The sequence below is a fragment of the Drosophila hydei genome, unplaced genomic scaffold (assembly GCF_003285905.1).
Source record: "Drosophila hydei strain 15085-1641.00,03,60 unplaced genomic scaffold, DhydRS2 tig00008139-arrow-pilon, whole genome shotgun sequence".
Classification (NCBI taxonomy): domain Eukaryota; kingdom Metazoa; phylum Arthropoda; class Insecta; order Diptera; family Drosophilidae; genus Drosophila; species Drosophila hydei.
In genome coordinates, this window is record NW_022045847.1 from 1,179,464 (window position 1) to 1,195,155 (window position 15,692).

The 15,692-nt window shown below is 37.0% G+C and overlaps 2 protein-coding genes across 2 annotated transcripts; both read left to right on the top strand.

The window, feature by feature from the left end:
- Positions 1 to 1,207: 1,207 nt before the first annotated feature.
- On the top strand, positions 1,208 to 2,681 carry LOC111597503. Its single transcript, XM_023312268.2, has 2 exons — positions 1,208 to 2,400; positions 2,470 to 2,681. The coding sequence occupies exons 1-2, from the start codon at positions 1,329 to 1,331 to the stop codon at positions 2,664 to 2,666; spliced, it is 1,269 nt and encodes a 422-aa protein (XP_023168036.1). The 5' UTR covers positions 1,208 to 1,328; the 3' UTR covers positions 2,667 to 2,681.
- Positions 2,682 to 7,025: 4,344 nt separating this feature from the next.
- On the top strand, positions 7,026 to 8,494 carry LOC111599699. Its single transcript, XM_023315424.2, has 2 exons — positions 7,026 to 8,150; positions 8,230 to 8,494. The coding sequence occupies exons 1-2, from the start codon at positions 7,064 to 7,066 to the stop codon at positions 8,427 to 8,429; spliced, it is 1,287 nt and encodes a 428-aa protein (XP_023171192.2). The 5' UTR covers positions 7,026 to 7,063; the 3' UTR covers positions 8,430 to 8,494.
- The last annotated feature ends 7,198 nt before the right edge of the window (positions 8,495 to 15,692 follow it).

Below are 15,692 nucleotides of genomic sequence, written 5' to 3' on the forward strand. Positions count from 1 at the left end.
TTTATCTGGCACACGTCGGATTTCTCGAGCTGTAAAGCAAACATCATCTACCTAACGTACATACATAAATCACTAAGGCATCGCACGCATGGAGAGTGATAGATAAAATGATAACACAAACCACAACAATGTCCATACAAGCTGAGCGAGTGTCACATGATGATATTGAGCAGGCACTCAGACCTTACAATAAGAATACAAAATTAAAGATTGGTTTTGTTGAATCATACTCTGAAACCTTACTACTTGCATCTGGGCACCCATACTCAATTCTCTCATTGTTTTTCTTCAAATTTCTTACAAAGCAGTATCCCAGAATTCCCAATTGGTCTGATCTTAAATTGAAGACCAAACCGAAGAGCTTCGATGGTAAGTTAATTTGTCGAAATAATTTTTTGTGCTTACTTTCGGCAAACTAAGTTCTTCTTTAAGGCATTCACAGGGGTAATGGGCCACAAAATGTCCTATTCCGCATAATAATCCCATAGTTTAGAATAATCTAAAAGCCCTGACTGGGATTGCCTAAGGTTAATCGTAGTTAGAATCTGCTAGAAACACAATCATATCATTATTACTATATATTGTATAATAAATTCACACTATGAACATTGATATATATTAGGCTTTCCTCAGAGAAAATATTTGTTTACTAAATAAAAACAAATTCTACTTACAAGTCTAATAATATTGTATAGCTAATTTAAATGACGTTTAAAAACAAAGCACTGCTATTATTTGTTGGGTATCTGCGACTAATCTGTACTCTTCTATTAATTATATAAAAAATAATCCATCAATGTTTTAAAGATGCCTTCCTATCTAGGACATTATACAGAATATTTAGAGAATAGTTCCTACAAACTTTGCAACTAGCATGCTAAAGATTTTAATATGGAAACGCAATAATGAAACACTTAATCCACATAATGTTCGAGGATAAAAATTTGTTGTAGTACTCAAGTACTCTATGTTAAACGGATCTATGAAATATCTTTAAAATAAAGAGCTTTCTTTCAAGTGCATATTAAATTACACTGTAGCTGACTAAACGCATCTGTTCAGATGGCAAAGCTTGAGTAAAGAATGAACAATCTTGTTTGAATAAAACTCAGACATTCACCTACGATAAGGCATTAGTATACTACCTCCGACAGCTTCCAACGACAACTCAATTGAGGCACGACGACTATGAGTGCACTCATAGCCTACAATCGTAACTATAAAGTTTAGCCAGGCAGATTTGTGGTACCGAGCATCGTATAAAAGGCGATAAACTCTGCATACGCAGCTCAGAAGTATTTGAAATCTGTAGACACAATCTGTTAGCCATGCCCGAGCTGAATTCCGACACGAACTTAAAGCTACTGGCTGCACCTGCTTGGCTCACCCGCGAATACGTGCAGCAGAGGTTGCGGAACTACCTGAAAGAAACAAAGCTGCAGCTGCAACAGCTGCACATCCAGCCGGCCACGGTCAATGGGGAGAACTATGCGAGCGTAATGACGAGGATCATTGTAGAGTATACGGACAATAATCAATGCCAGCATACGGACAATTTTATAGTTAAGACCACGTTCGCTGACAAGGATCCGGCTGCTCATATGCTGGAACAATATGGCGTGTATGTCCGTGAAATGGATATGTACGAGGAACTGCTGCCCAAGCTGGCGAAGATCATTCAGATAGAGCTGCAAGATCAACGAAAAATGTTTGCGCGCACAGTGTATGTGGATCGGGAACACGACTCGATTCTGTTCGAGGACATGACCTTGGACAAATACTGTGTAGCGGATCGCATTAAGCAACTGGATCTGGATCACGCTCATCTAGTACTGGAAAAATTGGCGAAATTCCATGCAGCCGGCGCAGTGCTGAGCGAACGGCAGCCAGGGATTTATGGTGAGAAATACGATCGCTGCTTCTTCAATAGACACACGCAAGCCTACAAGCCGATTATGCAGAATATGCTGAGAGCTTTAATCATCTCCATCGAGGATGATCCGGCCCTGCATCAACGCTACGCAGCTAAACTTAATGGTGTCGTCGATCACATCATGGAATACAGTGAACAGACGATGGAACTGAAGACAGGAGACTTCGCCACCCTCTGCCATGGCGATCTATGGACTACGAATATAATGTTTAATTACCTGAAGCAAGGCAAGCCGGATAACATGATCTTTATAGATTTTCAGTTCAGCGTTTGGAGCTCGCCGGCTATCGATCTGCACTATTTTTTCAGCACCTCGTTGCAAGATAATCTCTACAAGCATCATCAAACCGAGCTAGTCCAGTTCTACCACCAGAAGCTTGTGGAAGCACTTGCTAAACTTAAATATGAAGGTCTCGTGCCTAGCTTATTTGAGTTTCAGCTCCAATTTCAAGCGCGTGCTTTTTATGGTGAGTCGGTTATATTGGGCATAAATTCGAATTTTCACTTAATTTGTTATCGTTATTTTCATTCTATAGCTATTTTCTGCTCACTGGTTTTTCTGCCCGCCATGCTGCACAATGGACCCGAGGAATTCTCCATTGAAAAAGCTCTGTCCCTGTCTGAGGCCGATGTGGCTCTGAGAGTATCCATATACAAAAGCGAGCAATACCAGAAGAAACTAAGAAAAATTTTACCTATTTTCGATCACAAAGGATTGCTCGATGAGATATAAATAATATTAAACTTTAATAGATAGTAAAATATTTCGAAAAATAAAAAAAATAAAAATAGATAGTAAAATATTTCGAAATTATTATGGAATAAGTAAGTGGGAAGGCCCCAGTCGGGAGTACCCGACTAGTAGATACCCTGAACCCTACGCAGAGCTGTCCAATGAATCATATATATCTGTGTATACATACAAACAACACTTTAATGGGAAAATAAATATCGACTTGATTAAATTTTCAGAGCTTGACATTGACATCCAAGAGGGAGATATCCAATATCCTAAAATCTTTCTACTCTTTACTGAGACTTATCAACCTTAACGATACAAGCTATGCTTTAAAAGTGAAATGAAATTGTCATTTTAATCGATAATAGGGAAATGGGTTAGGTTATCGAAAAAATGGTAAGCTCGTACTTAATATTTCAGTCTTATGTGTTTTTGGAGATAACCAAAGGGGATATTTTTAGAAGAGGTAAATCTACTGAATGCTTAAGTTTCTATCTAAAAAAATTAACAACCTACAGATTTTCCCGAATTGGCAGAGTCGTAGTGGTGTAGAGATTTTAATTACATATTTTTATGCTGCTGAAGTCTACACTATATAGTATAGTATATATTCAAAATTTTAGCTTCCAGCTCTAAAAGCTCTCTAGATATAACAAATTTGATTTGCGCGACCGTAGTGAGTGTGGACATTTAACTGTCTGTAGAGTATCTTAACAGTAATTCATGTGACATGTGAATACTGAATGTACCTATATCATCTATACTGATCAAGAACTGGATACCAAGTATCGACACCAATTATCGATACCAAGTATCGATACCAATTATCGATACCAAGTATCGATACCAAGTATTGATACCAATTTTCGATACCAAGTATTGATACCAATTTTCGATACCAAGTTTCGATACCAAGTATTGATACCAAGTATCGAATCCAAGTATCGATACCAAGTATCGATACCAAGTATCGATACCAAGTATCGATACCAAGTATTGATACCAAGTATACCAAGTATCGATACCAAGCATCGATACCAAGTATCGATACCAAGTATCGATACCAAGTATCGATACCAAGTATCGATACCAAGTATCGAAACTAAGTATCGATACCAAGTATCGATACCAAGTATCGGTACCAATTATCAAAACCAAGTATCGATACTAAGTATCGATATCAAGTATCGATACCAAGTATCGATACCAAGTATCGATACCAAGTATCGATACCAAGTATCGATACCAAGTATCGATACCAAGTATCGATACCAAGTATCGATACCAAGTATCGATACCAAGTATCGATACCAAGTATCGATACCAAGTATGGAAACCAAGTATAGATACCAAGTATCGATACCAATTATCGATACCAAATATTGATACCAAGTATCAATACCAAGTATCGATACCAAGTATCGATACCAAGTATCGATACCAAGTATCGATACCAAGTATCGATACCAAATAACGATACCAAGTTTCGATACCAAGTATCGATACCAAGTATCGATACCAAGTATCGATACCAAGTATCGATACCAAGTATCGAAACCAAGTATCGATACCAAGTATCGATACCAAGTATCGATACCAAGTATCGATACCAAGTATCGATACCAAGTATCGATACCAAGTATCGATACCAAGTATCGATACCAAGTATCGATACTAAGTATCGACACCAAGTATCGATACCAAGTATCGATATTAAGTATCGATACCAAATATTGATACCAAGTATCGATACCAAGTATCGATACCAAGTATCGATACCAAATAACGATACCAAGTATCGATACCAAGTATCGATACCAAATATGGATACCAAGTTTCAATACCAAGTTTCGATACAAACTATCGATACCAAGTATCGATACCAATTATCGATATCAAGTATCGATACTAAGCATCGATACCAAGTATCGATACCAAGTATCGATACCAAATATCGACACCAAGTATCGGTACCAAGTATCGATAGCAAGTATTGATACCAAGTATCAATACCAAGTATTGATACCAAGCATCGACACCAAGTATCCATGCCAAGTATCGATACCAAGTAGCTCAGTTGTAAGTCTAGTACTTTCCGTTTTGTCGATTTCTACAAAAAGTTAAAGTTACAAAGGAAATATACACAGCTTATAAGCGAAACTATCCTTAACATATAATTTACCCTTTTTATGCAAATAACTTTTAGGCTTCATGAACCATAAAGCAGACGAAACATTCGCACATGTAAATGCTTAAGAAGGCACACTTATTTTATACGCTGTATGATAGACTTAATACCAAGTATCGATACCAAGTATCGATACCAAGTATCGAAACTAAGTATCGATACCAAGTATCGATACCAAGTATCGATACCAATTATCAAAACCAAGTATCGATACTAAGTATCGATACCAAGTATCGATACCAAGTATCGATACCAAGTATCGATACCAAGTATCGATACCAAGTATCGATACCTAGTATCGATACCAAGTATCGATACCAAGTATCGATACCAAGTATCGATACCAAGTATCGATACCAAGTATCGATACCAAGTATCGATACCAAGTATCGATACCAAGTATCGATACCAAGTATCGATACCAAGTATCGAAACCAAGTATAGATACCAAGTATCGACACCAATTATCGATACCAAATATTGATACCAAGTATCGATACCAAGTATCGATACCAAGTATCGATACCAAGTATCGATACCAAGTATCGAAACCAAGTATAGATACCAAGTATCGACACCAATTATCGATACCAAATATTGATACCAAGTATCGATACCAAGTATCGATACCAAGTATCGATACCAAGTATCGATACCAAGTATCGATACCAAGTATCGATACGAAGTATCGATACCAAATAACGATACCAAGTTTCGATACCAAGTATCGATACCAAGTATCGATACCAAGTATCGATGCCAAGTATCGATACCAAGTATCGATACCAAGTATCGATACCAAGTATCGATACCAAATAACGATACCAAGTTTCGATACCAAGTATCGATACCAAGTATCGATACCAAGTATCGATACCAAGTATCGATACCAAGTATCGATACCAAGTATCGATACCAAGTATCGATACCAAGTATCGATACCAAGTATCGATACCAAGTATCGATACCAAGTATCGAAACCAAGTATAGATACCAAGTATCGACACCAATTATCGATACCAAATATTGATACCAAGTATCGATACCAAGTATCGATACCAAGTATCGATACCAAGTATCGATACCAAGTATCGATACCAAGTATCGATACCAAGTATCGATACCAAGTATCGATACCAAATAACGATACCAAGTTTCGATACCAAGTATCGATACCAAGTATCGATACCAAGTATCGATACCAAGTATCGATACCAAGTATCGATACCAAGTATCGATACCAAGTATCGATACCAAGTATCGATACCAAGTATCGATACTAAGTATCGACACCAAGTATCGATACCAAGTATCGATATTAAGTATCGATACCAAATATTGATACCAAGTATCGATACCAAGTATCGATACCAAGTATCGATACCAAATAACGATACCAAGTATCGATACCAAGTATCGATACCAAATATGGATACCAAGTTTCAATACCAAGTTTCGATACAAAGTATCGATACCAAGTATCGATACCAATTATCGATATTAAGTATCGATACTAAGCATCGATACTAAGCATCGATACCAAGTATCGATACCAAGTATCGATACCAAATATCGACACCAAGTATCGGTACCAAGTATCGATAGCAAGTATTAATACCAAGTATCAATACCAAGTATTGATACCAAGCATCGACACCAAGTATCCATGCCAAGTATCGATACCAAGTAGCTCAGTTGTAAGTCTAGTACTTTCCGTTTTGTCGATTTCTACAAAAAGTTAAAGTTACAAAGGAAATATACACAGCTTATAAGCGAAACTATCCTTAACATATAATTTACCCTTTTTATGCAAATAACTTTTAGGCTTCATGAACCATAAAGCAGACGAAACATTCGCACATGTAAATGCTTAAGAAGGCACACTTATTTTATACGCTGTATGATAGACTTAATCCTCTATAGTACCATCTTATTCTATGTCAGACGTAACTATTACGTAAATAGTAACTATTATTCGTGTGCTGATGACTGTGCAAAATTTAGATTGAGACTAATAGAACTATATACTAATCTTATGTAATCTTAGATGTCAGCCACACATAGAAGGTACAATTGTCTAGATCAGCCAGCTTTACGACTGTCATAACGCAAGATTGCTTATTCATAACTTTCGGAATAAATGAGCCTGTCAGACTATAAATTGCGAGTGCTCTGCGAGTCGTTGCGAGAGATTCATCTTAACATGGTAGAAATACACAACGGCAACAGCAACGGCAACCAAGTTGAGGGTAACTTTCATCCTGCCCCGCAATGGCTGACCGAGTCTTATGTGGAAGCTCTTCTCCGACGCCATAAACATGATGAGCAGCTGAGCATTGAGAAGCTAACTATTAAGCCAGCAACGGCCAAGGGTGATAACTATGCCAGCATTATGACCAGGATCCAAGTAGATTATATTCGCGGCGGAAGCAAAGAATACGAGACCGAGTTCTTCATTGTAAAGACCACCTTTGAGAATGATCCGTTTATATCCAACATCTTTGCGGGTTACCAAGCAAGCCGTACAGAAATGGTGATGTACGACAAGATTCTGCCACAGCTCACTGCTCTTCTGGAGGGCACTGGACAATCTGAGAAGTTATTTGCCAAGACAATCCATGTGGACTACGAGCACTCTGCCATCATCTTTGAAGACCTCGCTATATTCAACTACGTACTGGGCGATCGTTTGACTGGCTTCGACTTGGAGCACACAAAGATGGTGCTCCGAAAGTTGGCAAAAATGCATGCATCCGCCTCAGTTCTCAATGAGCGCCAGCCTGGACTTCTCACCACACTGGATCATGGCATATTCAATCGTCACACACGAGCCTTCAAGCCCATGTTTGAGAGTCTGATGGGCGTGGCTGCAGACTTTGCCGGGAAGTGTCCAGAGCTAGGCACCATATACGAGGACAAGCTACGAGGCCTGCAGAAACATGTAATGGATTACACGGAAAGTGTTTACGATCCACAAGAAGACGAGTTCAATACCCTAACTCATGGCGATTTGTGGACAAACAATATAATGCTGAGAAATAAGACTGAGCACAACGAGCTGGACTTGCTGCTGATTGATTTTCAATTCTCTGCCTGGGCATCGCCTGCCGTGGATCTCTTTTACTTCTTCTGTACATCGCTGCAACCTGAAGTGCGCAACAACCACTTGAGCTCACTGATCCAATACTATCACAAGGCGCTTGTGGATACCCTGCGTGAATTGAAGTTTGGTGGCTACATACCCACGCTAAGGCAGCTGGTGTTGCAGCTTGAAAAGGGAAAATTCATGGGTGAGATCATAGTTGATTGTTTAAGAAAAATGGAAACTATTTGGACATATATATACATATATTTATTTATTTTTATTAGCTGTGACCGCATCTCTGACCTGCCAGGCCATAATGCTCAACGAAGAAACAAATGATGCGGATTTCAAAGGGCTCATGGTGGACGATGAACGGGGTCGAAACTTCAGGAAAGGAATGTACAAAAACAAGAGGCTTCAGGATAATGTTATAAGATGTCTACCCGAATTCGATCGCAGTGGTCTGCTTGATGTGTTGGATTAAAGTTAACACCTATCTTAATATTTACATTTAATAGCAGTTTTAATAAAACGTATATATTCCACTTTTCTGAAATATACATCCTTGTCAAATGAAAATGTTGTATGTTGTATGTGACCTGAACGATTCAATGGATTTTTTATTTATATCAGAAAATTTAACCTATGCAGACGTTAACTTCACTCTATTTAATTTTCCGCCAGCTTACGTCTCAGAAGAAATTCACCTCAATATTAATACGTATTTATTTCAAAATGAAATATAAAAATATATTTTAATTCTAAACTTAAAAGATCATTTATATGTTTTATTAAAACTGTTGAATATACCATTAACCTTTGTTAATGTGGGAAAATGGAGTTCTGCTCTTCAGCCCAGCTTTGAAATAGGCCAATTGGTACCCGTTAGCTATGACTGTCTGTCTCCCCTCCATCAGTCCACCTTTGGAATATTTATGTGTGGTAGACATAGGTTCAACTTCAGTTCCTTCATATCGATCAAAATGGACGTTTAGAGCTTTATTTTAAGCATAGCTCGAAGACTTTTGATTTATTTTAAAGTCCTACCTATAATGCTGAAAGTATATACATACATATAATATATATTATAAATAAAAATAAATAAAATTATAAAAAGTGTAAAAGTAGCTGAATCACTTAATTCCATTCAAAAATGCTGAAACTAGCACTGTCTTTCATTTCTGTTTAATCTCTACTAACATACATATAGGTAGGTGTCTTACCTAATACACGCATAAAGCAATTTCACAATAGCATGAAAGGAAGTTTTCACACATTCATACAAACATACATACAGTCTGTCAAGAAACACTTTACACAGTGGAAAAAATCTCAATTTTTTGACTTTATGTAAAAAAATAAAGAGTTTTTGTTTAATTTAACTAATTTTTTTTAATGGTTAACTGTTTAATAGGTATTTTTAAATCAAATTATAGAAAACAGAAACAAAAACAATAATGGTGAAACTTAAAAAACAACAAAAACTTAGATTACTCATATTTTACACTGTCAAGAAACTCTTTACACATTTTGTTCTCTTCATCTGTTTTGCTCTGATTCTAAGAAATAACGGGGCTTTACCGTTAACTATGCCTTTAGAATCTGTCTATGCATCTCTATTTTTGTGTTTATTTTTCACTTTGTGCGAAATTTGGCTGAGTACACATATAAAAGCAATACAAATTTTGATTAATAATGCCCGGAAAGAGATTAAGCTTCGATGTTGTCCAATTGATCTTCTACAATCGGCAGTTGGGCAAATCAGTTCCAGAATTAGTGGAAATGTTTTCTGTGTCAAGAAAAACCATATACAACGTTCTCAGTCGCGCGGAAAATGAGGGAAGACTTGAGGCAAAGGGTGTGGGTGGCCGAAAAAAAAAGATATCTGATCGGGCAAGCCGCCTTATGATGCGAAAGATCAAATCAAATCCCCAAATCTCGACCAGAACTCTTGCCAAGGAGCTCAAAGAAGAGTGTGGTGTGGATGTGTCCCACGAAACGATCCGTCAGGCTATTCTACGGCATGGGTATTCTTCGAAAGTGGCACGTAAGAAACCCTTGCTGTCGTCGACAAATGTGGAAAAGCGCTTCTGTTTTGCTCTTACTATGCTTAGGCACCCAGAGGAGTATTGGAAGGACGTTATATTTTGCGACGAGACCAAAATAATGTTGTATTACAACGAAGGTCCGCCCAAAGTATGGCGAAAGGTCTCTAAAGCTTACGACAAAGCGAATATCATTCCAACAGTCAAATTTGGAAAGCTGTCGGTTATGGTTTGGGCCTGCATTTCCAGCCAAGGAGTCGGTGAATTGGTATTCATTGAAAACACAATGAATGCCGAGCAATATTTTCAAATTTTGAAGACAAATTTACACCAAAGCGCAACCAAATTTGGCTTTATTAGTGAAAATCGGCCAACTTTTAAATTTTACCAAGACAACGATCCAAAACATAAGGAGTATAATGTACGTAATTGGTTGCTTTACAACTGCGGAAAGGTCTTGGATACACCACCCCAAAGCCCAGATCTCAACCCAATCGAACATGCGTGGTCTTATTTAAAGAAAAAGGTTGGAAAAAGGAATCCAACCAACCGTGGACAGCTAAAAGCTTTCGTACTGGAAGAGTGGCAGAAGATACCCCTAGAGTATATTCAAAACTTGGTCAACTCAATGAAAAGAAGACTCCAACATGTACAGAATGCTAAGGGGGGCCATACTAAATATTAAGTATTTCAAAATTAGTTATAATTAGTTTTACATTTTAAATTTAGAACAATATATAAGAAGTGTGTAAAGAGTTTCTTGACAGTGTAAAATATGAGTAATCTAAGTTTTTGTTGTTTTTTAAGTTTCACCATTATTGTTTTTGTTTCTGTTTTCTATAATTTGATTTAAAAATACCTATTAAACAGTTAACCATTAAAAAAAATTAGTTAAATTAAACAAAAACTCTTTATTTTTTTACATAAAGTCAAAAAATTGAGATTTTTTCCACTGTGTAAAGTGTTTCTTGACAGACTGTACGTACATTCATAAATACATACATATGTGTGTACTTAGGCAATGTGTACGTTACTCAGCATTTTAAATTGCTAGAAACTTAGATTTTCTAAAAACGCAAAGTCATATCGGACTTTTTTTATGATCTGTTTCTAGATGCAAGTCAAAGATAAGCCAGCAGCCGATGGCTATACAGACAACTTTGTTAATTGCTAAGTAAGTATAATTAATTATAATATATAAAATTCAACTTTTATATTGCATTGTTCCTGAATACTCAATATGTATAATAAATATTTTACGTATACATATACAGTTAACTTAAGAGTGCCTGAAGACACTTATTAAATTAGCGAGTAAACTTAAAGCTTTTACATTGCTAAAATATTTTTTGGGAGTTTATAGTGAACACCAAATTACGTACGAAAGCTGCAAAAGCTCTCAAAAGCTTTCCACTGATTATTTTCGTACACACAGAACAGCTGTTTTTGCGCGCGTAAGTTTTGACCATTCGCATGTTGTGTTTTGTTTTGCTTTAGTATATGAAAACAATTTATCCCATGACTTTTTGTGAAAGTTTTGTTTATTTACAACTAAAGTAAAGTTACAGAAGAGCAATTACATAAAAGATGTGCGTTTTAGCAGCGATATAGTGATAAGTGCCTTGAGACACTTTTGGGGCTTAACGCCAACTTTTGTTGTTTCACAGCTGATTTTCGTTGGTTTTGGTTATTGCGTGATTTTTAAATAGTGAAAGAAATGTCTGATGAACAGCTGCTGGAACTGTTTGAGTCAGTCTTATCGGATGAGGAAGTCTCATGCCCATCAAGTGACGACGAGGGCTGAGGCTTGAGGAGGATGCAGACACTTTATCGTATTTTAAAAGTGCAAATGTACAAACTGTAGGACAGGAGTCTGAGCCTAGCCGAAAAACTGTGAAAAGAGCTCGATCTCCATTGCCAACTATTGAGGATTCAGCGTGTATTTCTACGCCAACTGCTGGTGGTTTTAATGATTTTGGTAAGTAAACATACTTGAGTTTTGGCGGTTTTGGTAAGTAAACGTACTTGATTTTTGGCGAAAAATTACTAAATAATATATGCATATGTGGGTATTGCATCAACATCAAAAGACCCCAGTAAGACTACGTGGCAACAGCAAAATATGCAGTTAAATGTCAACAACATAGCCTTCCGAGGAGATTCTTCGCTTCCAGCCGAAATAAGGCAGCTCGAAACACCATTGCAGATATTTGCTATTTTTCAATTCTGACATCATGAATATGATCTTCGAGTAAACCATGTGCTCAGCTTTAAACGATAATATTGGATCCCAGTTCAAAGTTAACATTGATGAGTTCTACCATTACATCGGCGTTTTGATTGTTACTGGGGAGAAAATGAATTTGAACCTATACAAGTACTTAACCCTGCGTGATGAGTGCAAGCAGATCAAAAAGGGTGAACCAGGTTACGATCCATTGTTCCGCACTTGAACATTTTCCGATTGCCTCAACAATAGATTTGACTCCGTGCCAAAGCAGGCCCGCCTTTGAGCCAGTATATACCCAATAAGCCACCAAAATGGGGTACCAAGTTATTTGTCTTATGTGATTCATTTGGTTATGCATTCCGATTTGAGATCTACAGCGGTGCAGGCAACAACGCGATCCTTCCTGGTAACCCGATCTTGATGCTGCAGCCAACATTGTTGCACGTTTAACCAAAGCCGCACCAAGTTGCAAGCACCACATTTGTATACGTCGCTGCCTTTGATGATCTATTTGTGAGCTAAAGGTATTTATAGCCTTGGAGCGATAGCACCATCAACAAAAAGCGAAGAGGTTATTCGACAGAGTACGTTGGCACCTCATATGGGATAGAAGTTAGTAATGTGCTGTGGAAAGACAACAAGGCTGTTCGCTTGGTGTCGACTTATGTGGGTATTAAACCATTTGCAAAGGCAAATCCTAAGGCTCCTCGGTATGTCAGGAAATCCCAGCGATCCCAGATGGAAGTGGATTGCCCACAAATTATTCGAGAGTACAACGCTCATATGGGCGGCATAGATCTAATGAATGGTCTAATGGGACGGTACCATGTAAGAACTAAAACGCGTGATGCCGCAACTCGAATTTTTTACCACCTGATCGATATGGCAGCCACAAATTCGTATATTTTGTACAGACGTATATAAAGATAGAATGGAAGCAATAGCAAATTACTCGAACTCCCAGACTCTGGTTTCGTTTCACAGCCAAAACATTCGGGTTCGTCCAATTAGTGCTAACACTAAACGATCTTCTCCAGGACCATCCTCTCAAAAAGACCAGACAATGCGGTCGCCAATCTCTCAGCGAACCTCACAGTTGGAGCTCAAATTTGGTCGAAAATCGAAGCATCCAATATCAGACGTACGGTTTGACCAACTGAATCATATGCCGGAATGGTTGGATCGAAATAATGGACAAAAATTGTGTAAAGACTGTAAAACTTAGCAAACTCAATGTCTTGCACAAAATGGAAACTGCATTTGTACACAGTCAACAAAAATGGTTTTTATCAATAGCATACACAACAATGAAATTTAACTTCGATTTTTGAAAATGACTTTTTTATACTCAAAGTCCCATAAGTGCCTTGAGGCTCTTAATCAGTTTTTCCCCCCTTACAGGTAAACGAAAACTGCTACGCTATTTCTGATTACATATTTGAGTTTAGAAACCACAAATCACTAGAAAAAATTCTTAGCATTTTCTTCAATTATTGTAGAAAATAGTCTTAGAGGGTTAATTAATATTTCAATAAATCTATCAATCAAATGTAGCCTTTTGAAAATATTTATATAGCTTGTTCTGATTTTTTTTCTATACAAATCTTCAAATGTTATCAGCTGATAGAAACCAGTAATAGTGGTGAAATGATTTATGATCATACAAATCGCAGACTCCGTTTTTTATATATTTATATTTAATTTGTTCTTATGCCGGCAATAAAAATTGAATTGCAAATACATTAAAAATGGTCAAGTCAGCAATGCCCGAATAGAAAATACACTGAGCACTGCACAAATTTTGTTTTCCTCATTTTAGGCATCATCACTTTATACTCAAGTTGACTGCTGATGGTTAAAAATATGTTGCACAATTTGCCCACCTAAGCTGACTCAACGTAAATATCAGTTAACAGCGGCCACTGCAGCCATGGCAACCGCACGAGTCGCAAGCTCAGCGTTATGCGAAGTCAGCCGCGGCCAACGGCCACTCCCATCAGGCTTAAGCGAATGTATATATCAGTCTTAAAGCTCAGACGTGTCACTAATAAAATAAACGGGAATAAAAAACAATTGTTTTATTCCTGCGCCTGTTGGCCAACACGTTAAGAAGCTCATCATTCTAAGAGTGTATTTAACAAGGCTAAAATAATTTAATTTAGTTGATAAATTGTAGAAAAAAGTTATTAAATAAGTTCAGTTCCAGATGCACATGATTAATGTGCCAAGATTCCAAGCCTATTAATGATCTGTTCATCAATCAGAATAACCCAGAAATGTCTCTGCTTTTAGTATTCAAGTGGGGCTTTAACAATCAACCAAAATATAAATAATTTTATGGAGTGAGATATTAAATATGAAGCCTTGAAATTAGCTTTCATACAGAGACGAATAGGTAGACAAACCAACTCATAATTCATACTCATCGAAGCCATTGTTGAGGCACGAGAATTGAGGTAACAAGTAATAGCTAAAAGGGTTCAAACCTGAAAACAGGCACAAAATGTGGTGTACGCAGGTGGTATACCAACTGTATAATTACTAATAGTCCCAAGAACTGAGGCTTGTAATATGAGATGAAAACATGTGTTAGGTAGACCAAAATAAAACCCTTCCAATGACTGGAAGAACTTGTTAGCTATGTCAAGCGAAAGTTTGAAATAATAAACTTAGTTCGACTTTAGAATTCGTCGATGAATGTCGTGAGAACGGAGACAACTTATTACACTATTCTGAATACTCAGTGGCAATAGGTTCGGTATATACTAAAGTAATATACATTAAAAATCGAACTGTTTTTCATTATATAAATGATTATGTTCAGTGATTCTGCAATGAAATGAAAGAATATCGATATGAAATAAATACTGTGAACATTAATATAATGAAATATAAGCTGGAAAAGCTTTTGCCCACACAATATGATGGAAAAGTCAAAAGGGGCGAATACGTCTAGCTAAGCTTGACAATTATAATAACAATTAACTGTCTGTCTTCATGAACTCATACTCACACTGAACATATCAAATGAGTTGCTGTTGACCTCCTTTAAAGATGGTCCCAGAAATATCTATGTGTGCTCGAGCTAGGATCACCAAAGTAAACCAATGAAAGCATAAACTTGCTATTTAAACAGTCTGTTCGTGTAAAGCGAACAGGCATTATGCAGTCTGTAACGCCCGACTTTTGGAAATGCATATGGGTAATGTGCTTTAAAGCGGGTAAAGCAGTCACACGTGTAAATAAATTATAGACTACCATACTATATGCTCTGCTCTTAATCTCTATCTATCTATCTACTAAATTCTATGCCAGCCGTAACTATTACAAATTGCACTCTTATGTGTGCTCTGATGACCGCAAAATGTAAAATGTATATATATAAATATAAATTAATGTCAGAGACATACATAATGTTAGATACCATAAGATTTGATATATATAATCTAATCGTATATTATCTTATTCCATA

What these genes read in the sequence shown, in the direction of transcription:
- LOC111599699 (XM_023315424.2), top strand. Translation starts at nt 7,064, where the DNA reads ATGGTAGAAATACACAACGGCAACAGCAACGGCAACCAAGTTGAGGGT. An exon ending in TGAAAAGGGAAAATTCATGG is followed by an intron (nt 8,151 to 8,229) that starts GTGAGATCATAG and finishes TATTTTTATTAG; the next exon opens with CTGTGACCGCATCTCTGACC.
- LOC111597503 (XM_023312268.2), top strand. Translation starts at nt 1,329, where the DNA reads ATGCCCGAGCTGAATTCCGACACGAACTTAAAGCTACTGGCTGCACCT. An exon ending in TCAAGCGCGTGCTTTTTATG is followed by an intron (nt 2,401 to 2,469) that starts GTGAGTCGGTTA and finishes TTCATTCTATAG; the next exon opens with CTATTTTCTGCTCACTGGTT.